Source organism: Trachinotus anak, unplaced genomic scaffold, assembly GCF_046630095.1.
Source record: "Trachinotus anak isolate AG129_WGS33_773 ecotype Australia unplaced genomic scaffold, CSIRO_AGI_Tana_v1 ptg000015l, whole genome shotgun sequence".
Lineage (NCBI taxonomy): Eukaryota > Metazoa > Chordata > Actinopteri > Carangiformes > Carangidae > Trachinotus > Trachinotus anak.
The window spans coordinates 3,922,411-3,948,970 of record NW_027273866.1 but is presented as its reverse complement, the minus strand read 5'-3'; the positions used below and the strand labels follow the sequence as shown (position 1 = coordinate 3,948,970).

The 26,560-nt window shown below is 42.6% G+C and overlaps 1 protein-coding gene across 1 annotated transcript in view; it reads right to left on the bottom strand.

Moving 5' to 3' along the window:
• The window catches only part of LOC139632585 (fibroblast growth factor receptor-like 1), a 29,080-nt gene extending 3,325 nt beyond the window's left edge, over window positions 1-25,755 (bottom strand). The window contains exons 1-5 of the mRNA XM_071497554.1: window positions 25,494-25,755; window positions 24,597-24,692; window positions 7,302-7,574; window positions 1,064-1,150; window positions 269-553 (exon numbers count right to left, since the gene is read on the bottom strand). Of these exons, the coding sequence (XP_071353655.1) occupies window positions 269-553; window positions 1,064-1,150; window positions 7,302-7,574; window positions 24,597-24,681 (730 nt within the window). The 5' untranslated portion in view covers window positions 24,682-24,692; window positions 25,494-25,755. The remainder of the gene's footprint in view (window positions 1-268; window positions 554-1,063; window positions 1,151-7,301; window positions 7,575-24,596; window positions 24,693-25,493) is intronic.
• Between the last annotated feature and the right edge of the window lie 805 nt (window positions 25,756-26,560).

Genomic DNA, 26,560 nt, shown 5'->3' with positions numbered 1-26,560 from the left:
TGTTCACAATCAGACGTCAGGAGTAGGTAGATCAGAGAGGGGATTTTTTTAAAGGTTACAGTTCTTCCTTGGTCAAAATCAGACCAATCATTACAGTGATTACACTATTTTAATTTCCCGCAGCAATGTACAAAAGATCACGAAAATGATCCACACAAACAGCAGTAATCACTTAAATCAATTTGCTTTACATCATCCATTTGCACTAGTATTTCCAGGTGAAGTTGTTTGGTATGTGTACAGCTCAGCGTCTCTGTGGGATACTCACGGATGACCTCAACTTTATATGTGGCATTGATTTCCCCTGCACGATTGGAGACTCTGCAGGTGTATCTGCCGCTGTGCTCTGGTGTCAGGTTCTTCAGACTCAGAGTCCACTTCTTCTGACGGCCCTCGCCGACCTCCTGCTCCGTGAGTGGCCTGTCGTCCTTCAGCCACACGATGTCCGGGCGAGGGTTTCCACTGGCCGTGCATTTGAGCCGTACTGAGCTGCCAACAGGACGGGCTATCACCCTCTTCCTCATCTTAGCGGGCTGGGTGAAGCGGGGACGCACTTAAGGCGTAAAAAGAAGAAACATTTAGTTTGTTTATTTTTCAGTATTTTTTTTTTCAAACAGCATTTTTTGTAAGTTTTAGCTCATTAACTATAAATCACATATACAGTAATTTACACTTTTTCTGTCCTTTACAGACACACCCCCTGATTTCTAATAATTTACGTATGACTTCGAAATCAAATGGTAGACTATTAAAACTTGCCTGAGGTGTCCAGTCTATCACAACATACATCAACCCTATAAATATTATAATATAATTTCAGAGTAAAGCATTGCAGACTTTTGGAATCGATCAATTTCATATCATACAAAGATTAAAAGGGCCCAATGGCTGCCCTAAAAGGCAAAAAAGAAAAATACATCCAAAAATCTAAAAAATAGCAGCAAATATCTGCACAAGTACATGTGATTTGTAGTAAATATGACAAAACATACAAAACCACTATTATGGTCCTTTAATTTACCACTACAGCACTGATATCTTGCCAAGCAAGCAGAGCTCTTACCAAATTTGTCTGACACACCATCCTTCCCCAGCTCAGACTCTGCTCCGTCAGCTGCTCTGGGTCCAGTTTTATCAGAACCTGAGTCATCTGTGAACACAGCAGGACAGAACAGTTGAGGGCCAAACAAAACAGCAAGGTGTAAGTTCTTTTGCTGTTAAGATAAAGCAAGTCTTGCAGCATTAATATAATTTATTAAAGAAGAGTATTTATTATAGCTGCCTTAAAACAGCAGAAGAAAGGTCTTAGAAACTGTCAAGAGGAGTGATGGTAGAGATTATGATCTGAATAAAGTTGTATAAAGAACTGATGATATCCAACAGCTGCTGTCTATTTGAGACTTCAAACAACAACCTTTTGTGTTTTTACTCAACTTGCAGAGCAGATATTAAACATCCACAAATAATCTTAAATCAAGCCACATGTTTCTGAGATGACTTTACTGTAAATGCATTTCTCAAATTATAGGGAACCATAGTGATATTGTAAGTGTGTTGCTCCTTTTAAAGTCTGTTTTGATTTTCCGTTACTATCCCATTCGTAATTTTTGACTGTGTCACTGTCACAGCTCTCTCACAGCACAGGGCAGCGACCCAACACCGAGCAGTCCCAGCAAAGTGTTCTTGGCTCTATCTGAGTAAATTTAGCATTTATAGATAGGCTCCTCTGAGCGGGGTGCATGCTCGCAAATGCTGCTAGAATTTGGAAGTAATATGATCAGTTTTCATAAGCCTGCTTCCAGGAGACAGCTGTGGAGTTTATGTCATTGGCTGACATCATGCAGCGGCGCTAAGACAGGGCTTAGAGAAAATATAATGAGTGAAACCCAATCGACGGTTTGTGATGCGGATCGACTGTTCAAGTTAAGCGTTGATGAATTAACAGATCAGATCAGGTTCCTCGCCAATATCTGCCACTCTGTGCAGGGGGAGACATTAAGCAGATGATTATTGAAGAGAGACTGCTGTCAAATGATTTAATATGATACAACAGAGGTGTCAGTTCACATTAGAGATGACTGTCTAAGTCATTCACAGCACTTCTTACAAACTTCAGTCAGAATTCAAGGGAAATACAGAGACAACATTGCTATGTAAAGGCCAAGTTAACTGCATGTTTGAATAACAATCCAAAAGGAAAAACTACCAGCCAGTTCTATACCTTTCGCGTCTCGTTCTGATTTCTGGTTCAGCACAGCTTCATGTTGGACTTTTCTTGATGCAGTTTGGCACACTTGATTCCCTCGCAGGGTTTGATTGGGTCAGGTAAAGAGACCAGATGTGACTTCTAACCCCCTCATTCTGCCTCCCTCTGAGTCCCCCCGAAACCCTCAAAGCTCTCTAGGGTTCTCTGGGTACAAACCCTCCTTTGTTTGTCCCCTGCAGCACCAAGCCCAGCCATGATGTCATGGCTATTTGAAGGGGTTTAACTGGCCAACTATAATAACCCATTCCTTTAAAAAACAGCCTCCACTGGAAGAAATATTTCTCTGTTGCTCACTTGGGCTCTCCACATTCCTCCTGGTTCCTGAACCTCCCAATCCAAACAGAACATGGTCCCACACTGCCGGGGTTTTCTTTTTGACTTTTTTTTTTCCTGAATCTATTTCCTCCCTACTTTTTGGCGATTCTAGGGAACAATGGCACCTTTTATACATCTGTCCTGTTAAAGCTATCCCTTGCCACTATTGTCTCCACACAGTGTTGACTCACTAGGCTGCAGACAGGGGCGAGGTAAGGCATCCCATGGCTGCCATATGATTGTTATTTTTGGAAGATTGAAAAATAAAATAATAAATGAGGGACTGAGAGGCCTCTAACTATATGAGAGGCCTGTTCTTGTGTACTGGAAACTCAATAAAAGCTGCAACTTATTATGGAATCAGTGATCAAACAAAATCCTTATAATTTATGTACTGTATGAAATCAAAGGTTCATTATGTAAATGGAAATTAAATTACATGGATCATGATTCAAGTGCATGCTTATGCAAGTAAAGGATCCAAGTGAAACTATCAAGTTGTTTGAAATGCAATCAGCCTCCTTCAATACAACTTCCATTCATCCATTCATGGTCTTGCTACAGTGTTTAGGGTCTGACGCCATCCCCTCCTACTTCATTCACAAATCCAGCCACAGGAAACAAGTCACTACACACTCTCTCTGCTGGCCTCCTGTGCCAGCTGCATCATAGGAAAAGGCCTGATGATCTGGGGTCACAATGAGCTCCAGATGTTGTTGGGGACATTATAATGTCCAGGAAAAGTTATGTGTAGTGGCCTTGCATCACACACTGGAAATCTCCAAACAGCTACCACATGTGATCAGTCACACACAAGGCGGTTTATACAACATTTGGCCTGACAATGTCCCTGGAAAGGAGCAAAATGAAAAATGTGCTTCAAGGGCCAACATCTCCTCGTAGAAATAATGCGCACTGCCAGTCCTGCATTATCCCTGTAATATATTATCTGTGCAGACATAAATGTTAAAATCCAATCCTGTAAATGTTAATATGACAATCCCATGTTAATGCTAATATGAAACCTACTGCAGCCGGAACAGCTGGGCATGGAGAAGCTGCTGCATGTATCGGTCTGTCCTTGTGGGGGTGCTGGGAGGTGATGGGGCCAGTTGTCAGGAGACCACCCCAAACAGGGCCCAAACAGGCAGCTGGAGGGATTGAGGAGGCGCCATGTTGCACTGACTGACCAGATTCTTCAGATAGCTCAGGGGAGGACAGGCTGTCCGCTGGCAGATGGGAAGAGGGATATCTCTCCAGCCGCAACGGAACCCCCTCCTCCTCCTTACATCACCCTGCAAAACCCCTCACTCTCTCTCTTCCAATCCCACTCCATGTCTTTGCTGTCTCTTTATCTGAGTGTCTTTCTTCTGCTTGGTTTCTCTGCTGACTCCCAGGAAATGTTTAAAAAGTTATGCTCTCCACGTTGGGCTTGAATTTGAACAGCTGCCAGGATTTTGTCGACCCTTTTTCCCTGACCGGCACTATAACTGGCTGTAGTTGCTTCTTGTACTTTTTCAGTCTGTGATCCAGTAAAAATAATAAACTAACATGACAGATACTGTATGTAGAGCTATGCTGGGAGATACCCCTCATTTACAGCATTTTAACTAAATAAACTCTCTTCTCTGAAGAACTTCTTGAGAAACACAATAGGGCTCCCAGCAGGTTAACTGCATTCGACTAAATTAAAATGGCTAACAATTAGCTGATTCAAGCTTAATGGAAATTGTTGCTCATGATTAGACTATTTGGCTGTATTATACTGTAAGTATTTTGACAATGAGGCCCCCTAATCTTTGTGGCAAAAAGGTACCCAAACTCCAACGCACCCCTGATGGAACAATTATGTACAAAAACAAACGCTGCAGTGATGGACTGCCAGAGTGTAATGGATGACGGACAAGAGAGGAGAAAGAGGGGAGGGCTGAGAATCTAGAGTCAGCCTGTCACGGACTCACTACCACCAGAGGACAAGTAGGAAATGGAAATAACCAGATCAGGATTAAGACTCGGGCCAGAAAGTCTCTAGGTAATTCCATAAAGGGCAAAAAACACTTGTGATAAAAATCTCATGGAAATATGCTTCCAAGAAAGTTTTCTGATTGAACTTCCAAAGGTATTTTTTTCCTAACATCATCAGCAAGGGGGAGTAGAGCAACGCATGCAGTCAGGTTGAACTGATCTCCCGCCGACCCGCTGCCAGCTTCATCACAGCGGTCCTGAACTGTTTTCACTGAAGTCTTGGTTCTCACTCAGTTACACTTACAGCAGAAGCCAAACCAGACAAATTGTCTGTCATATAAACACACCACTGGCAGAAATTTATCCATCACTGAGATTAATTGGCTAATTGTGTGTGTCTCCTGTGTGTGTGTGTGTGTGTGTGTGTGTGTGTGTGTGTGTGTGTAGTTTGGCCTTAAATGATCTAAATCATCCTTCTTTATCTCCCAGCTTTAAATCAATATTTAAATCCCCCCAAAAAATCCATGTGCATGTACAGCATTACTCTCTGCTGCAGATACATATTCTTCATCTTAAAAAATAAGTTGTCTTACATGTTTAAAGAACACAGCAGCCAGGGAAACCTTTGTGGCCTCCTTTTTTCTTTTATTTGTGTTTGGTCATGTTTATTCAAGCTTTCTCAGCTTGCAAAGACTTCTAAAACTGCCAAAACTAACTTCAGGTTTCTCTGAAATAATAACACCACCAGGTAGACTCAGTGATTATAAGCATCTCTAGCATACAAGCATTAGATTTCCACATGGGCTTGGGGCAATATCCAAAATTTAATACCTCGATACAGTCCAGCCCAAATATCACGATATTATGATATTGTCACGCAGAGGTTTAACTGCCATTAAACAGCAGTTCAAAGTTTTATTTGTCACATGCAAGGTACAAGGTACAATGTATAGTAAACAAAGTAGTGATTTTTTTTTCAATGTATATTTCTATATTTTTTTGATACTATGAAAGACCAAGCCTGAAGGATAGAGCTTTTTATTTCATTTGATTGTTGACTGTGTTTCTCACTTTCACATGTACTACTTACATTTACGTGTGTATTGTCACACACTCACATGATTGTATTTCTATCTTTCTACTTCTTCTGGATACTTTTTAGGGGGTTCCAACTTCCTCCCAAAAAAGTGTAAGCACAGTTTTTCCTTCAATTGCTCTCAGTGCTTACATTTAAGACACTTCAGGTTATACAGTGGATATGGCACATTCTGCTTTATTTTATTCATTGCCATGTAAAGATCTACTTGCTGCCATGTATCGATATTTTCTTCTAAACTCAAACGCCTCCCAAAAGGTCCTGAGCTCTTTTTTTTTTTCTGGTAATGAAAATATCTGCTGATGTATTTTTCTGCTTTTTTGAATCTGGACAACCTGTATTCAGGTCTCAACTCCAGTCAGTTTACCTATCAATATAGTTTAAGTTTCCCACTCGAAAGACTCTACATTTACTGAAAAATCATTACATAGACATAATCCATCACATCAAATAGAAAACACACCAAAAAAGTCAAACAGTATCCAATCAGGACATTGAAGCAAACTTAAAATGACAGCACTGGGATATCCATCACATGACTGATTCTGAATATGTTCCCTTTTCAATGCCCTTTAAATAAAGCAATATAAAGCAGACACACACAAAGCCACGTCTGACTTTGATGCTATATAGCACAACTGTACAATGAACCTTGACATTATAGCTGGCTCATTGCCTCAATCTCCAACCTGTCATTTTAGCACAATCAGCAGACACCCTCTCTTTGAACTCAATGACAACTTTATATTGAGGGATACTAAAATAAACTTTGGTCCCGTCTATTCCCATCTCTTGAGCATGCTTTATTACAACAAGCGGCGTTTTCTGAAGTGCTCTGTGTTTTTCAAATCTGCCTGATCATGGCTCCTCTTCTGAAGCACAGCTGTCACAAGACTCCTTGTAACTCCTCCTCTGCGGAGAGAGAGTGCAGACTCTGGCCCTAATTAGGCATCTTAGAGTAATTAGACTAAACACAGCCTTCACGCTCCACTCTGCTCATTCATCATGCCCTGCTCTAGTGCAGAGGAAATGCACTGTACGCACATGAGTAACACACTTGGTCTGACTGCTTAATCCTCCAAGCCCCATTCAATAGCTGTGTGAGAGTCTGAAGACAAACCGGCACTATTACACTGAATGTGTTTCTTATTGAGGAGCTGCAGACCTCCTGCCTCCACAGAGTGTAGCCTAAGGAAAAGGAAGAGCTTGAGATCCAGTTGAGTCACAGAGGATGAAGTAGTATGAAACAATATCCCATGCTGCTGTTGACTTTGGGCAGGGAGAGGTAGGGGCTGTAACACATACAATAGATGAGAGGATCAAGTACTAAACCTCCATAAACCCACTTGTTTCAGACCTCGACCTCTGTGAGTGATGCTGTCTTTTAACATTTGAACTGTGGTGAGATTTTTGACTGCAGGGAGATGTTACAAATGCGGCCTCAAAACACCACAGCAGGAGGTGATGTGGTCGTACAAATTAGAGTCTGACGTGGTCTCTGGTTTTAATTACCACACAGGTGACCTCATGTTTTATAGATGCTGAATTGAGCTTGAATTTTTAACAAGACTGACACATTTCACATTTTATCATCAATGATCTCATCTCAGGAACCAGCAGAGAAACAGGTTATACAAACTGAACTCCATCTGCACTCACCGATGACGATGAGGGTGTAGTTGATGTTAACGCTACCAAAACCATTGGTGGCTTTGCAAATGTAGGTGCCTGTGTCATCTGCCTCCACCTCCTTGATCTTCAGGCCCATGCGCAGGATACGGAAACGGATCCAGCCGCTGTGGATGTTGCGCCCATCCTTGGTCCACATAATTAGGGGTGGAGGGTCTCCTTCCACCGGACACGGCAGCTTGATGGCACTGCCAAGCCGGGCTGTCTGTCTGTGGGCAACCTTCTCGGACACCCGTGGAGGTCCTGAGGACACACAAACACAAAAATGATACAATGTAAACAAATGTAAAAGAAATGGTATACCACATCTATAACCATTTTTGTGAAAAAAAAATCATAAGTAAGCTTCCCTAGGGTTATATTCTTGTACCCATCTAGGCCAGTGATTCCCATCCATTTTGACCTTTGGTCCCTAAGACAGTACAATGTCTACCTGCAACTGCTCATCATAGGTTAGATTTTTAAATTTTTTCAACAAATTTTAAAGATAAAATTTACAGTAACTGATAAGGGAGAAAAGAAGAGTTGAACTGAGGCCGATTCAGTAGCTGCTCTGGATATTTCATCTCAACTTGTGAGCCAACTTGGATGAAATATCCATGAGGAATTTGAACTTGAATCTATATGTTCATTAAAAAATGGGCAACTCCATTTGCCGATGAAGACTGAATGATATAATCAAAAGCTCCAGAACAACCACTGAATGAACCTTGTGCTGAGATTATTTTGCCAACTGCTGTTTCCAAGATCAAGAATGGACTTCGAATCTCAATGTTTTTTCCACTTTCTTCCTGTTACTTATCTCGTGAGCTGTTTGGGGACCTCTAAACCCACAGTTTGGAAACAAATTATCCACACCACTATACATCAAACCTTAAGGAGCGTTAGCAGCTTGTGGAAATTCATCTCATGGATTTAGTGGCAGGGAAAACAATAGGACAGCAGGGTGGATTTTATAGTATGGTAAGAAAGTGACTCTTTATATAGAACAATCTCAAAAATATCAATTTAACCAATAATAGATTTAGTTCACTAACCAAGCGATAGCGCAAAACAATGTTTTTTTGGTTATCAGAGTATTTACAAGTAGACACTTAACATTCCCCACAAGTGTATATACAGCAAATTAATAAAATACCTGAGTCCTGATTTCCCTGACTAAATGCAGCCCTAAAAACAGCGTGGATGTGGGCAGATGGAATGAGATAGAGGTAATTTGTCATCTTTTTGTCTGATTACCCAGAAATGTTGAAACCAGATTGTAATAATTGGACAAGCCCTGTCGTCCACTGCCTGCACAGAGAGGGTAAAGTGTTCTGGCTTCGGTTTTGCGTAGCGTGCAAGAGATCAAAGCGATGAGGGGGGCGGGTCACATTGAGACGGACAGCAGCCTGTTCTCCCTGCTCTTAATTGGCTCGGGTCTGCTCCCTCAGATCTGGTGAAGTGGAGCGGGCTGAAACACCCTGTGATGGTGTTAGGAGGCCTGCGCCGCTGCTCGCACAGCGCCAGGCGCTCAACTAACCCACCGACCAAAAACTAAACAGAACCCTGAATTACTGGGAAGACTGGACACCGAAGAAAAACAGGAGACTGGGGGCTTGAGAAAAGGGGAGGAAATGCAACCAAACCCTATAGCTGCAGCAGCCCTCAAAAGTACACAGAGCACAGTCTGTGCCTCAGAACAAATGGTAGCAGTAGTAGTAAAAACAATGGCGAGGGTAAGTACACATGGCCTCTCTCAACACATACACACACGCTCTAACACACACACGGAGTCACATTCCTTTGGTGCATTTCACACATATGGTAAACAAGAAGTTCATTATACTGATGGGGCTGCAGTGGGGGAGGTGACACAGGTAACTCCATCTGGTCGTTTTATCCATCACATTGCCAACAGATGTATCTCAGTTGCAGGTACATAATCTGGACTGATGTGCTGGTGACCTCAGATGCTAAAAAAGCTGGACACACTGGACAAAAAAACGGCAAAAAAAGTCATAAAATGCCACAAAACTTAGTGAAAAAAGGGAATACTGTGAGTGTAAAAGCCAATGAAAGCCTCCTTCCTTTTTGTTTCTATGTCTTTACCAACCATGCATGAACACACACACTCAAGAGTTTTCCTTCCTCTCTGCGAATGGCCTTTCCTGGTCCACAGCATGCACAGGAAATTGGAAGTGTCATTGTTTATGTCTGTGGAGAAAACGCAACCACAGTCTTTTTGGCTGTTGTCAGCTGGCCCATATCTCACTCCTCTCCTACCAGGAAAGCAGAACAGAGGCACTCACTGTTTTTACTCTTGCTTTAGGACCACAAACAGGTCATAGCGTTGGCTTGGTGCTGCTGGGGCTCATATGGACTGAGTTGATCCCAAAAGACTGAACAGCCTTGTAAAAACATAAATTCATTTCTGCCAAATCTTGAACAAATAGGCTTCAGTTATCTCCTCTGACTTATGGTCCCACAAGCCACTCAACCATGTGCTGCTTCTGGATTAATGGAGGGGAGTGACGTACAAAGCATGGCCTGAGTCATGTCAAAGGTTTAGTTGAAGCAGGGTTTGAAAACATTGACCCTACATTGTCAAACAAATACATTTCTTGAGAATAATATACTTCCCAAGAACATAAAAAAAGATTAGGGGACATCTGAATGCTCTTTGCAAAACCTCCCTGCAGTATTTATGTATAATATTTGTGCTGCTGTTGTTTAGCAAATTGCACAGTGATACCACTCTCATTTCTGCTAAATATAAAGCTTTAGACGCCAGCCGGTTACCTTAACTTAGCACAATGACTGGAAACAAGGAGAAACAGCGAGCTAGCTTTGTCAAAAAGCAAAGCAGATTTCATTACCTTTGAGTAGAGCAATGCTAACATTGTCCTCGCTTCCAGACTTCATGCTAACCTTCTGCTGGCTGTAGCCTCAGATGTACCATACAGATGTAAGAGTGGTATCTTCTCATTTTAACTAACTTTTGGCAAATACATAAACAAACAGAGATATAAATAAATAAATAAATAACGATTTAGTGATAAAGGTCTATGTGATCTTGAATTTGGGTTATTCAGGACAACTCCAGCTCCTGAACTTTTTGACTTCATAAACTTAAAAGTTTTGGCTGGTGTTCCAAGCACAAGGAATGTGCAACAAATGATTTCCTCCCTCCATCTCCGCTCCTAAAAAAACCTTTTGAAGTCCTTTTGAAAAACAAGGCATGAAGAGGTGCCGAAATCAAGGACATCGTCTGAATAACTTAATAAGTATTTGTGCTGTGTGCATGACCACCACCATCCTTTCTTCAGCAGGGACTCTCCTCCTCCTCCTCCTCCTCCTCCTCCTCCCTCTCAAGGACAGGTTCTCTTAACCTTGGACTTAAAAGCTCAGAAATCGCACAGAGGCCCTCTGTAGCAAATCCAATTCTGAGAAAAGGGGAATTATGCCTTATCTGCTTGATTGTACGATACACAGTTCAAGACATCCAAAATGCAGCAGGTAATCACACCATACTGGAAGTAAAATGCACTGTAGCAGCACTTTTCTCTGCTGCTTTAGCTTCAGTCTTCTGAGGCTCTCTCCTAGTTGCCGAACGTACCATTATGTTTCTCTACGGGGGCTGCGATGAATGGGAATCTGCCAGATTTTTGACAAAGTGCTGAGTATTTCACAGTGTTTACTCAAATTGTTAGAATTGTTAGCTGCTCTGTAAATGGAAAATGATACACATGACCATATGGGCTTTCCCGGATTGCAGCGTTGGTACGGCGCTCCTTATTATAGCTGAGCTCCATGTGTGAATGGAATCTTTCATAGTGCAGGAAAAGGAGGAGGACGCCTGGCGACTCACAAAATTAGCTCTGTTTTTCTTTGCTCAATTTGGTGATGGATTATTTTAGGAAAAAGGGGTACATTCAATAAGGGGCATTCTTGTGATTCAGACTAAGTATAGCCATTTTTACGAAACCTTGTGAGCAGGTTAATGAACTGTTGATCCAACGTGCAGGCATCCGTGGAGCGAAATATCTTAGGAAATGTCAGAATGCAAATGAAAAAGAAAGAGGAACACAGAAAAAAAACTGAAGACTACAAAGGCTGCCAGGATTGAGCAATGATCAGATGTGCTGGCACCTCTCTCCTCATTTATTTTCTCTTTTACAAAACACCTGTGGATTTGTAATGATGTGTACATGCATTTTTCCTCCCATACAAAGTACTTTTGTTTTTTTAGTTATTGCAAACATGTCAATAAAGGGCTTGCTTGGCTGCTGACAGATGCTCTGATAGCGAACACCTGGAATTTAACCAACCACAATGAGAATAACTTAGTGCACGCAACACAGTCTGCCCAGTACAGGACATAGTAATTCAAACAACACTGTAAACATCTTCTAATAAAAAGGATTTGGGCCTTAATCTCCAGCCAACTGCAAGAATTTCTTATGCCTCAAAAGGCTTTTGCACACTGCCAGACTGTAGTGATTCATTACTTAGATAAACACTGATCTGAGTCAATGTGTCTTCAATATGCAGTATTTACATAAAGGATAAGAAGCAGAGAGACAGATAGAAGCTGGAGAATGCTTCCTCCTACTCAGCAGCACTGTGTTAGTTCAGCAGACCGTACAAGAGCAGACAGACCTCTGAACACAAGAGAACCAGGTTTAATGGAGCCAGTGCTTCCAGGGAAATATTCTATCATGCATCTCTTAAAATCTCAATATGGGAAAAAAGTAAGTAGTGTTCAAGGAACATTAAGAGGGAAGAAAGAAATGGACACACAAAAAAAAAAAAAAATACATGAAAGCTAGAAACCAAATCCACTGTCGGTGACTTCACTTGAGACTGTAGGGGTTGGGTGAAGGCGAAAGGTGAGGCAGACACCGCAGCTCAGGGAGTGTGTGAAAGGCCAGAGCTTCTGTTCAGAGCCTGCTGCTTAGCTATACATTTCACAAGCAGAGATAAAAATCGGCATAAAACAGTGAGAGTGGGAGGGGGGGGGCACTTGGCAATTCAAGAAAGAAAGCAAGGTGAGGTGAGGGAGAGAGGGGAGAGGGAGTGAGGAGTGGGGGTGCTGCAGTGAAAGGGTGAAAGGGGACGGGATATATGGAGTGGTGGTAGAGGCTGTTCTGACAGCAGCGGGGCAGCAGAGGGTGAAGAATGCCGTCTCCTCTTACCCCTCCAGACGTCCTGCCCAGCAACTTCACCCAGTGTGGTAATCAATACCTGTTATTTTCCCCTCTCGGCTTTCCAATCAATAGATAAGAGCGGGGTAAGACCAGCTTGGGACAATGGTTCTTTCTTCAGTACCATCAGATGTGGGCTGAATAGCAACTTCTTCGATGGTGGGAATGGTACAGAAGGAGCTATTGGGTGACATGAGGGACTAGAGAAACAGCAGGAGGGGGTGGAATAAAAAACAAAAGAGTAAAGAGAAAAAGATGCTCCAGTCGATCTGATCTGATTAAAGCAGAATCACTGGAATAACATCGCTGCTTGTTTTCAGTGAATGTGCATCTGCTTCCTTCACTAATGGCTCCAGAACAACGGGCTCCTGCCGACTCCTCATCAAAAGAACAGGAAAGAAACAGAGAGAAATTACTCCAGCGTCATAAAGCTTCTGGAAACATCTCCATCACGCGGCCTAAACCTTTAACAGGCCCTACTGTGGAGCCTTTGAACTCTAAGCTGCTATATTTCATTAAACTTGACTGCCTTCTCCCGGCCCCAGCTGCCTCCGTTGGAGAAAAGGAGCGTGTGTGTGTGTGTGTGTGTGTGTGTGTGCGTTTTTGTGGACTCCTTACTACTGTCATCTGCTGTATTATGGCAACAAAAATCCAGGCCACACCCACAATAAATCATATACACATAAACATGTGTTTGTTTGTCAATAACCTACAGAAATGTTATTTTTCTGAAAATTGGTCAGCGGTCTGCCATCTCGCCTGAAACAAAGACAACCACCATAAATATAGAAATATTAATGCACTTTTATGAGCGTGACCAACCTTAAGGCCATTTTCTACTCACAGAGATGATCATGGCATAAGATATGTCAGGATCCAGGCTGCTTACTAACTCAGATAAGAATTTCCTGGAAGAAATCCCCCACTGTATATGTTATTGACACTTTGATTATGTGAAAGGCCTCTTTTAATTCAGGTTAAGGACTTTCCATAAGGCGCCTGTACTTTTCCATACTTCCACAAGCTTGGAAAAGTATGGAGTCTCTCTTATGGAAAGTCCTTCACCTGAATTAATAGGAGCCTTTCATATAATGTTTTTGGAGTGGCTGTTTTGTCTCATTACTGGATAGTGTATACAAGGTGCAGTGGAAGAGTTCATAGCCTGCTTTTCCAGCATGCTATCTGCTCAACCACAGCACAGAAAATGGGCATTTTCTTTTTAAAGTGGTCACTTTTTAGGTTATTATTATTCATAATGCTTTCAGAGAGTCTTCCTTTCCCTACTAAAAATAAAACTGGTACATTGCAGTACTTCGGTGACTTTCATTGTCCAGATCGGGGTGGTTAGGAGGCATTTGTTCATTCTTATTTTATCTCTCTCTGGTTATGTGTATGTTCACTTTAACAGAAAAAGAAAGAATGGCCAATACAGGAAAATGAAATAAAGTAAATAAAATTATTGAGAAAAATATTGAATACATTACATATAACTGAAGGTATTTTTACTGTGACTCACTGACTATGAGAAGTTTCAATCCAAAAATATCAATATAAGCCTACAAAGTAGATAATGACAAATATAATATTTTTAATACTTTTAATATATTCTAAGTAAACAGAAAACATTAACCCACTAATTCAGTAGCATCACCTTTCTTGCAATTGTGAATAAGTACACTGGTCTTGCCCTGTCATAAAGAGCACACAGTGAGTGGCACTCTAGTCTCTTTATCTCACTCCATTAGGCTAAGGCCTGGTGCACACACAGGGGCTGAGTGTGTGCTTAGGGCCACTTATCAGGGAAGAGGCAACAGGAGGGAGGCTGGGAAGAAAGAGAAAGGCCAGATAGAGTCACAGACAGAGAAAGAGGGGTCAGAGGAGTGAAGAGAAAGAAAATGAAGCAGAGAAGAGAGAAGTAGGGTGAGGGTTAAAGAGAGGAGAGTTGATTTAGTGAGTGGCAGGGAGCAGAGGCTGCGATGGCAGAGAGGCCGCCTTTAACACACTGCTCATAAGGAGAGGAGGGCTGCATGGGGGAGTGAAGGGGGATTAGGTGGGTCCTGGCAGCAGTAACCAGGAATCCCAACAATCTCACACCCCACTCCCTGGCCCAGGCCCGGCCTCAGCCACATGACACACTCAAACAGACCTTTCTCTCTGCAATACAGCACAGGGCACCAACAAGCACCTGTTTATGACTGTCTGTCTAATATGTTTGGAGATGGACCAACCACTTGGCACTGAGAAGGACATTGTGTGAACACTCACACGTTAGGCTGCTCTGGACCGTCAGTGTATCGTCTCTTCTTCTCTCTCACACTCATACATAAACACAGATATATGGAGTTTAGATGAAATGAAGACTTCTCATTATTACCCCCCACCTGTCTCAGACAGGAGAGAATGTACCAGATGAAAAAAGAAGATTAGTATTTAACCACATACTGTTTCCTGGTTGGTACCCTCCCAGGTGGTCGAAAAGATAAAACTTAAGGGGTTCTGAGATGACAAACAGAATAGGAAAGCAGAAACTAGAATTACCAGCTTGCAGTTGTATTATCGACTATAATTATTGCCTCGTGGTTGCCACTCAGACTGGCTTTAGGTTACATCCCTATTTATCAAGGGTCATATAAAATATTAACCATTTGTGTAACACTTTGTCACACTTACTGTGTGAGTTCTTGAGTTATGGCTAAAAACTTATTTTATGTGGTCACATTGACCTTGACCTCTGACGTTTGACCACAAAAATCGAATCAGTTTGTCCTTGAGTCCAAGAGAACATTTGGGGCAAAAACTGGGGGGATTCCCTTGAGGAGTTCTGGAGATATTGTGTTCAAAAGGCTAAATCCGTATTTTGTGAGGTCACCATGTCCTTGACCTTTGACTATAAAATCTAATCAGTAAAACCTTGAGTACAAGTGAATGCTTGTACCAAATTTGAAGAAATTCCCTCAAGGCATTACTGAGGTATCGCGTTCACAAGGCCAAGACCGTTTTGTCAGGTCACTGTGACCTTGACCATTGACCTTTGACCACCAAAATCTAATCAATTTGCCCTTGAGTCCAAGAGAAAGTTTGTGCCAAATTTGAGGGGATTCCCTTGAGGAGTTTCAGAGATATCGCGTTCACAAGAATGGCACAGGCAGGCGGCCAGACAGACAACCAGAAAACAAAATGCCTCTGGCCCTTGGCTGTCGCCGACGCAGAGGCATAAAAAACATTTATGGCCCACAATATTACTAATTACTATTTTAGGGATGCAACGATCCAATACCTTTGAGCGAAATAAGCGCACATGACCGGTTTTTACTTCAGTGCCATTATAAAATTCCCTCCCCTACTAAAAGTCCCTGGCCTCCTGTTATCTTACATAACAATTATTCCACACAGATCCTAATCTAATTGTTTCATACCTGGGGTTCAGGACAGCCAGGGTCCCAAAGTGATTCAATTGATATAAGAAATAGGTAAAGTTTTATTTTACATAAAATTGTGCAAATTTTTTATGACTTGTCTCTTAATTCTTTGCTTTTGTCTTGTGAATTACTGTGGTCTGGCTTGTAAAAATCCTTAAAATGAATCAATGTGAGAAGGAAAACTCACTCTTTGGTTGAGCTGCTCATGGCTTATGTCCAAACTAAGACCATAAACTGCGATTAGGTTTCACAAATAGACATTGTTTTATTTAGAAGGGCTGGAGGCCAAAATGGTTGGGCACCACTGCTCTAATCTTTCTAATAAATTACTGAATAATTTGACATTTTCAGGCATCAAAAATGATTCAAACATACCAAAGTTTCAGTATCAATACTCGATACTTTTTTCAGGGATTATAATTATTTTTCTACAAAACACTTTTCTTCATCTTAGAAAAAAACACATTTTCAAATGTAAAATGTTGAGTAATACAAGCAGCCATACAAGAACTTCTCCTAAATCAGAAACTTGTAAATTAGCAATTTTCTGATGAAAGAATAAAGAAAAGTACAAATTCAATACTAAAGACATTTTACTCAGTACCAAAAAAGTATTTGCCCTCTCTCCCATTCACCGTACATATGCAACAGATCACAATCTGCTTTGCCAAAACAGTTGGCAACTAGTGCTCCAGAGCATGTTGCTGGGACAATAAACTCTTAGGGCCTGTTACACTGCCTCCTCATAACAAGAACGCTGTTTTTGTTGTTTCATGGCCTCAATCAGTCAACAGTGAGGTGCATCCTGCCGCTCCCTACATGCCTCCTCCGTCAACCTTCCTGCATTCCATAGTGGGAAAAAACGAACTCCAACCTGCTCATTGTGTATAGTTGACACAGTCGGAGTCCAGTCTGGAGGTGCTGAATGAGAATCAGATGTCTTATTAAGTCGAGTCACCGTTGCTCTGCGTTGGTCTGATGTTATACTGACTGGCAGAGAAGCACAGAGGCTGTAAATAGGGCCATTTTGAGACAGACATGCTGTCAGCAGCAGACCGATGTGTGTGTCTCTGTGTGTGTTGTGGTCACATCTGTGTGATGATGATGATGATGACGATGAACATAGCCAAGCCTGGCGCTGAGTGCCCCTCATTTATCCAACTCAAGGAACCCTACACCAGCGTACAGTCTGAGGATCAGCCAATCTCCATGACACTGGGAAGCGCTTTACACCAGCGCCTTTGTCAACAAGGTCTTTTCAGGAGGGGGCCAATGACAGACTGTGATGTAGCAGGAGTGTTTGGGCAGAATGGGGCGATTCAGACAGGAGCAGTAGGGAGGGAGAGGCGAGGAGAGCAGAGGAGAGGAGTGGGTGAGGGAAAGAGAAAGGCGAGTGAGACAGAGACGAGACAGAGCGAGGCAAAGGGGGGAGAAGCAAGGCGAGACAGACGGAGGGGGTGGAGGAACTGGCAAAGCTCTCACTGACAGCAATGGGGCCTCTTGACAATCCAGGAATATTGTCTGAAATCAATCTGTCATCATGAAGCTGTTGAGCCTGTCATTACAATGTGGTACTCGGCCTTTCACAGTGACAATTTGTTCAGTGCTTTCCCAGTTCACCTTACTACTCAGCTGCACAAAGGTCACTGCCCTCGATCCATCTCTGTCTGTCAGTCTGGCTGTCTCTTTCTTTGTTAATCAACTGTCCACACAGAGCTATACAGTGCTTTTATCAGGGAGACCTGCACAGAAACAAACGTCTGATGACCAGAATAGACGTCCTGGTGCAAGGACTTCTGTTACATCACTGAATCTCTGTATTTCCAACTGTGAACCATCCAGTAAATGGAAAAATACCATAGAAAAATAAAAAACAAAACTCATGCTAGAGGCTCTGTTACGCTGTACTCAAGCACAGTCGTCCTTTGAGACAAAAGATAGCGTGTGCCCGCAATGATAATGTTAGAATATTGTTTACTGCCTTCGTTGGGTGTATTAGCATGATAGCTGCTAATTAGGACTAAACACAAAGTACTCCTGATGCTGATGGAAATGTCACTGGTTTTTCAAGATTTTGCTCATCAACCAAAGTGTTGTACAAATATTGTTCTGATGGCTCACTTTTAATGTTAAAATTCGTGGCAACAGTTGTTGAGATTTCAATAAAAACACAAAAATATTACCCTCATGGTGGAGCTAGGGCAAGAGCCAGAGGAGGAGAATATGAATGTCTGCACCACACTTCAAGGAAATTCATCTAGGAGTTGTCCAGATGTTGAGCTCTAAATCAAAAATATCAACCTGCTGATATGTATTCTACCAGCGTAGAATAAATGGCTTGGAAACCATGAACATCTGTAGACAATGTGGTGCCAACCAATCAAGTAGATGATGAAATATTTCACTGAAGAAGTGAAAAGTTTCACTTTCACTAGTCAGAGGCTCACCAAGTCAGATTAATCTTCCAGGGAACATAAATACCTGCAGGAAATTTCATAGCAATCCAATGGTCGTGAAGATATTTTACTCCAACTCCACAAATGTCACCTCCTGGTGTCGCTACAGTAAAAGTCAGACTATTACCAGATCCTCTGGGAACTGTGAATGTCTGTGTAAAGTTTTATGTAAACCCATCACATGCTTGTTGAGACATTTCATTCTAGACCAAAGTGTTGGACCTGACCCGACAAGCTGACACTGCCATCTCTACAATCTTTTTGTTAATCTTAAAGTTAACAAAAAGAGCAGCCAGTTGAGCTATTTGTCAATCTAGACACAAATTAACTGTATGAATGGAGAAGTGCCCCAATCTGCCAAGCCTCTAACTCCAAGTATATCCAGGCTGGGGGCTGGTCCAAGGCCCAAACTCACATCTCTGTGCATGAGGAAATCAAATCAGTTTCACTGCATGGTGCAGAATTCCAGTCTGGGATAGCAGTAGCCCTGCTATAAAATATGACAGATTATACTCCTTGCTCCTGAAATGATTTTTCCTCCCTTGTCCCATTCCCCTCTTCAAGTCAAAGCGGGGACATATTTTTCCATTCATTACACAAGGAATGGGTCCCCTGAATGAAAAATCTGGGCCTCTTTGCCTCCTCGCCTCCGCTTCCAGCATTGAGACTGCTGCTGCCGGAAACGGGTGCAAACAAATTCCATCATGACAGCCTATACGCTTAGTATGAAAACTCCTATTTTGACGTACTGTGACAAGCAATCGCCCAGACCAGACTCTTTATAACCTCACTCAATGGGGACAATGCACAAAGAATTTCTGAGGTCGCTCAAAAGAATCCCTAATGAAAAACAAAGTGGAAGTGAAAAAGCCACAAAGCCATGTGGGGTCTCATTGAAGCTCATTGGAGGTGAACTGAAAAGTGGGGGGGGGGACTGAAAGGAGTGTCCACGGGTGTGTGTCGAAAGCAGCGGAGGCCTCATTCAGAGCTCGTTATCCCTGCCATTTCCCTGGCTTGGTGTGTGTGAGGGTTTGAAACCCCCAGAGAGAGGCGGTGGTAGCAGAAAAACAAAGAATGAGAAAACTTCCATAATGAGGCGTTGATGTCTGTTGTCGGATTATAAAGATGACTAACAATGGACTGTTTCCTAAGATCATGAACAGAAGGAAAACAATGGAAGACTTTATGGCACAGGGAAGTTAAAAAAAAAAGAAAAAAAAAGAGAAGAGCCTCATTCTGAAATGATATGCAACAGGTACCTCCTTGCTGCCTGATTTGGTATTCTGATATGTCAGTATGAGACCACAGCGGCACAGATTCAAGCAGGCTGTGGCAAGTACAGCAAACATGCAGTAAGATGGGGCAGATAATATTTCTGCACTTCAAATCAGCCTTTTATTCACTAACATCACAATGACAACTGCTGGACCTGTCCAAACCTGCTCAGTCCAAGCAACATCCTGAGGGCCAACATCATGTAAATAGAGCATACTGCAGATATATTTTTGAGACAACAAAACGTTGTTGTGGCGCATGTTTTGCTGTTTCTGCGCAAGGGCGCTCAACACTGCTGAGAGGGTAGAGGATGCAACAAGGAGCCAATGTTAGACATGGAGAAGAAAAGAAATGTGGAAGAACAGTTTTGATTTCTGCACCCCCTGCCTGCAGCTGCATGCAGACTCATGGTCCTAATCATAAATCTACAAGTTAAAAACTACAGGAAAACAAAACCGGCTTCTCCTGTTGAGGGGTGAAAGAGGGGAGCAATTGGAATCTCATCTTTTCACTTACTTAAGTGACTGAGTGAACAGCTGTGGAGCACAAAGCTAAAGGGGAGGGGGTTTCTCTCCATGACTTGGCTCCTCAAAAGAAAAAGAGAAAACAGAGCGGGACTGGAGAAATGAAGGAGGCTTAGAAAGAGGGGTTGTGCAAGACAAATATTTCCCACTGAGGGGCTTGAAATGCTATTGTAAGGTCACTTGTAAGGTTCCAGTGAGGCGGACCCTCACCCCCACCTACAGGCTCGCTTCCAGCCGCTCAGTCCGCTCTTTTTCTAGCCAAGGGTGTAACACAGCAGCCTGGAGTGTGGAGTCTAAACAGTGTCCAGTATCATCCCATGCTTATTTAACACCAAACAGTTGTCAATTAACAAAAACCCATTATCAATAAGTCCGGTAAAATGAGGGAAGTCAAACCAGGCAAGCAAATAAAGTTGATTATCATTTGAATGATGACAATCTGACACCTCCGTGTGCACTTTGTAAACAGCTCCATGGGTTTTGTGGAAGTTAACAGGAGCAAAAGGAATTCTATTTAACTGAACCCAAATCCATTCAGCCTGCAGGAAGAGTGTGTGTGGTCTGAAAACACTCCCGGAGCCAACTGCCCGAACAAACTAATGAGCATTGTACACACAGAGACCTTCATACGATTCAACAGGATTTACTAAATAAAAACAGCAGAAAATGAAATGCTCCTCGTGTGTGTCTGAGCATTAGCATACAGCTGAAAGTGACAAATGCTGGAAGCGGACAATGCCTTGTTGAAATTCCACATGAATGCTAATTGAAGTGGCCATTAAAGTCAGTCAATGAGGGTGAGTCTTGCTCACAGGGATTATATGACCCTGCTAAAGTAAACACCAACTGACCTCCATTATGACTACTTATCACAGCTACAGCCCCTTCCTTTCTTTCCCCTGCGAGGGGTGAAGTCTGACACATTCCTCTCTCCGAATGTTTCCTCCTGAACTGACAGGGTCAGCAGTGTGTGCTGATAGATGGGAAACATGAATTGTTATAGTGGTGGTAACATTATTTCCGTGATAGAAACAGAGGGATCATAACAGGAGGAATATTATTTCCACCTGGTTTAGAGGAGAAGGAGGTGGAGAGGGAATAGCAGTCGGTATACCTCTGAGGTTTTCCAAATTGCCCTGTGCTCCTTGGATGTCTCATTATCATGACTTTTCTCAGGGTAATTTCAGCCTGCTTAATAAAACACACACATACATTCAGACACACGAAAGCAGTGCTCATTCACTCTCGTAACTTCTTCTCACGCACCTCTAAATGGCAGCGCCTCAGTAAAGCAAGTCCCCCGTCTGCTGTGAGCTCTAATAGATGGCAAATAAGTCCAGTCTACAGGGATGAGGAGTGTTTAAAATAAATTACTGCTGCCCTGTCCAACCCGGGGGGACCACCACATGTAATAATCCATCCATTGTTCTCCACCAATGGACCCAGACTTGGTAAATAGGGGCTACGAAGAGCTGAGAAAGGCTTGGTGGGAGTTAAGGTCAGCTCATGCCTTGTTTTAACGACAGCACATTAACTTAACTCACTTCCTTCAGCTTCACACTGGTAATAAATGGGAGGAAATGCAGAGAGAAGCAGTGAGAAGGAAGGGGACATATGTAAGCAGGGTGGCAGTCAGTGCTGGTAGTCTGGTTTGGAGGTGTTGAACAGTTGCACTGATTAGAGTTGAGGTAGAAGGTGAAGGATGTTTGACTTCCCACGGGTTCTGCTGAGTAGTGTGGGCAGAAAAACAAAATGTAACATGAAACTGATTTTATTTCTAATACGTAAATGGAGCATTAAAGTGCAAGTTGAGCTAGAACTGTAACAAAAAAAAACATTTTACTCAGCAGCAAAGCCGTGCTTTTTCAGCACACACCCCCCCTCCCCCCAGTCTCACTAGCTTGGCTCACAAACCAGAACACCACTATTACACCTTCTTACTATTCAGGAGCTATTTAAAAAATAAGAGGACTTTGGGGCATTTGGTTACTGAGAAACTAGCCTCATTATGGTTAAAGGAAATGGAAAACTGTCTAGGAGCCAAATGGCCTTGTGATTTTAAGAGCCCTTAGCATACAATTTATCTAGTGCCCTCTTTTTATGAAACCATGATGTAACTCTGTTATAAAATGTATATTTTCCAAACAGGGTTGTAGAGCAGTGTGCATGCTCTAAACTTCACCAGATGCTCCAGAGGTGAAACAAATGTGTGTGGTGTTAAAAAAAAAAAAAGCCCAGCAGATTAATGTACATGCACAAAAAGACACAACTGTATTTGATGCCTGTTTCTAATTAAAATGCATCAAAACACCACCATTCAGTGTGTGTGTGTTCATTGTTAGCTAGTCCTGGTGCATAACAGAGACACCTGGTGCCTCTCTGTTTCTCCCAGGGTGCATTTCTGCAGATCCATATGTCCAGGCTGCTGCATTCCTCAGTTAGTGGAGCCCAGTGGTCCCCTGGCCTGTCACCACATTAGAGGCTCTGCTGGGACACATCACTGAGCACCTCCTCCAGCTGCTGGCGGTGGCGGAGCACCAGAGGGGGAGGAATGAAGGCACTGGGACGGAGGAAGTGCGGGGGTTCCTAGGAGGGGTCTTAAGAAATAATTCTTGCTTGGTCAGTCGCAAAGTCGTGGCAGTAGCGAGAGGGAGGGTCCACATGTGAGTGAGTGTGTGAGTGTGTGTGTGTGTGTGTGTGGTAGGGCAGGGGGTCCTGGGTCAGATGTCGCCTGATGACTGACAGCAACAGGCTTAAATGTGTTCACCCAAACTTACTGTCTTGTCAGGGGCATTGTCTGAAATGTTTAGATAAAGGCAGTAAAGTAACACTTCTAATGTGTTTTTACTGTTTCACACAAACGTCACAGGGGGTCTGTCCTTTATAATTTAATCTATATTTGTCAAAGATGTCATCATACATTGTTAAGTTTTACAGGGGCAGTTTTACAGCTTTGCTGGCCTTCACTTCATTATGAAAGCAGACGTTTTGAGTCAAAGCTCCCTGACTGGATTTCACAGGATGTCAGAGTCAAGCTGTTGCATTTGCACTAAAACACTGCACTCACTGTTTCGCTGCTTCTGCTGAGAGAACTGTGGGATATTTACACCTCACAGATTATCAGGCATCATTCAAAATCATCTCACTCAGACTGTCTGGCAACTACATGACTGTTGATGGGTCAATCTGTCTGTGCATCTGCAACCACTTTCAGGGACATTATGAAAAACAGACCGTAAATTCTTCTTTTTGTCTGAAATAAAATCAGTTCAGAACCATCGGACTTCCAATCTCCATCATCCCATTGGATTCCCCTTTGGGTTTCTCTGACATCTGTTAATCTGTAAACATACAAAATTGCCTGTCTAATCTTATTTAGCCTTCACGTCTTGTTTACTTTTGGTTTAGTCGTGCCGTGAAGACACGGCTGCCATGCTGTGAATGAGGCATTGTCTGCAGACCCACAGATCTAATCTCCCCCTCTAAATCGCCGCCAACCCCCTCCTGCCTCCTCTACCTCAAACCCTGATAGCCACATGCAGGTATTGTACCTATCAGACGCTTCTTGAATTCACTTCCACGCTGAGCTGGAGAATAAAGAGAGCGCTATGGAGCTTGGGTGTTTTGCCAGTGCAAGGTCTTCCGGGGAAATGTGTCTGGCTTTCAGATTTCTCTCATTAAAGTTGGAGTTTAGTTTCAAGTTTTGCCTCGGTCTTTGACTCATGCCACTGGATTGCATCAGACATGGTTCAGTAGTCAGTGATGGCGGATGAAATCATAGAAATTGCTTCGACAGTTATTCACAACCTGTTGACAAGCTCACTGTAAGTTGTCTTTATAAAGCAAAGTATTGACACTGGCACAGTAAACAGTGCAGTGAATTGTGGTCAGACTGAGGTCTCCCACTCTCCACTCAGTGTTTCGGCCATAAACGCACACACACACACACACACACACACAGGCTGATGTGAGGCAGTTCCTTGGCGGGAGAGCTGGACTCTTACACTGACTTGTGTTCTTTCACCCTGGGAAGCTGATGGATGATGTTTGTTTGGTTTAGCTGTAGCGAATGTGCACGCACACACATTCTCCCACACACGCGCATACATACACATCGCTGACTGAAACACACACAAACTGTGGGTAGGGGTAGGCTTGCCCTCTCTCATTCCCCTGCCCCATGTTGATTTTGGGCTCTGTGTAGAGATTTTTTCTTATGTTTTAGTTTTCCATCTCTTACTTCTCGGTGAGAAAACGTTAAGAGCCAACTGAGACTTTCTTCATGCTCACAAGAAACCAGCCAGTCAACTTGACTCATAATGAGCTATGAATGCGCTGTTACCTTCCAAGTTTAAAGTATGCAATATTAGTAAGAAAGAAAGAAAGTTTGTGAAGCAGCTCTCACCTCTTGCGCAGTCTGTCAGTAAAACAGCCTCAAAGATGAACAGCACAATCTTCAGGACGCTCATAGTGTCCAAAGACAACTTCATGTTCCCTAAATCTGAAAGACATATGGACACAGTGAGGCAGTGTATATGCACATAGCAGGACCAATCCATGGAGAGCAATGTTAGAGGTTTTAGACGATAAAACATCTTTTTCACACCATCTGTACACGCTATGATTTAAGAAAAAAAAAATATTACTTGCTTATATAAAATGCATGAGCAATAACATGTTGTATTCAAGTTACATCAAGGACTGTACTGGCATTTATGAAGCAGTTTCCCTGCGACTAATAAACATTTTCTGGCTGTACAAAAGTTTTTTTCTTTAGTTGTCCTCAGTGGTTCCCAAACTAGACTCCTGGGACCCTTTGGGGTCTGTAAGAAAACCTAAAGGCTCTAAAATGGAGCCAAAATGAAGTAGATTTAATCTCAATATTACTAAATAATTCAATATTAATTCCATTTTAATCCATAAACAGTAGGTTAGCACTGTCAGAGGATGTGAGAGAGGTTTCCCTCTCTGCCCTGCTGCAGTCAGACTCAGGTCTGGGGTCTGTCTGGGACTTTACAGTGGGGTTTAAAGTCTTTTAAGGTCCTTGGCAAATTTAATAAATTCTTGTAAATGTAAAAGCACAGTCATGTGAGAAGGTTATATATTCAAATAGCTAACCAAGGCATTGAATAGCAAGCTGTATGTGAAATTGTCTCTTTCTTCCAGTTTATCTGAGCTGTACTTACAGTAAAGTTTCACTGAGTTAGAGCTGCTCACCTGTAGCTTGGGTAAACATGCAACTAAAAGTGTAAAAGTTGTTTCAAAATGGGAAAAGGTCACTATAAATGTGTCGATAACATACCTGGATATTTAATGAATGAAGTCAACCTTGTATTAGCCTCTTGACAGAGATGTTTTTAGCTAAAGTCCGTGTTGAGTCCATGAATCAAAAGTGACAGTGGTCGACTTTTCACCGACCTCTAACAGACCCAGACGCGCTCGACTCTGAAATAAAGCAGCGAATTCAAAGGCCGAGAAAAACCGGACGCTTCCATAAAAATCACAACAAAACACCCATATGTTAATTTACCAAAAAAAAAAAAAAAAAAAAAAAAAAAAAAGAGACTCGGGGCGGTCCAGGCTGTGTACTTCGCTTCGTCCACCGAGTGACTTTTCCAGTGCGCACACAGCGGAGCCTTGTTGTCCGTCCCAGCGCTGCAGCTGCGGGCCAATCACAGGCCGCGGAGCCCGGACCCGTTTAACTCTTCATCCGCCGCTCAGACCTCCTCACCACAAAGCCGCTGTCCCACCGCCGCCGGCTTCATGTGTGAGAGAAGAGATAACAGCTGCACAGTGATGAGAGGGACACCATGCAGATATCACTGCAAAATCAAGTCCTTGTGACCACATCGCAGGGACTATTCGACTATTATTGTCCTGTCTGGGATTGAAAACTTTCTACTCGGGTATGTTAGAGTCATTATTATGGGTATTACAGACTCAAATCACTACATTACTATTAAAGCCGTTAAGTTCAAAATTGCTGCTGAAACCATGTGTGAAATTCAACATTTTCGACATTTAAATGAAAATATATGATTCAGGGCTGTATCCCCCCCCCCCCCGTGCTCTGACTGATGCACGTCATTATAAAACCACACCATAAACATGTGCTGCCATCTAGTGGCACCAGTGGTGACCTAATCAGTTCCCATCAGGAAGGTAGAGATTCCCCAGCATGATCAGTAGCTGCTCCAACTCATTGTATGTTCGTTTTTTTTTGCCTCTAATCCTGTAATGGCAGCCATACCAAATTGTACAGCCATATTACAGCAAACATCTCAGTAATGATTTAGATTTATTTTTTGGGGTCTTTAAAAAGTTGTAGTGTAATCCATGTATTTTTCTTATAGGGTCACTCCATCAATT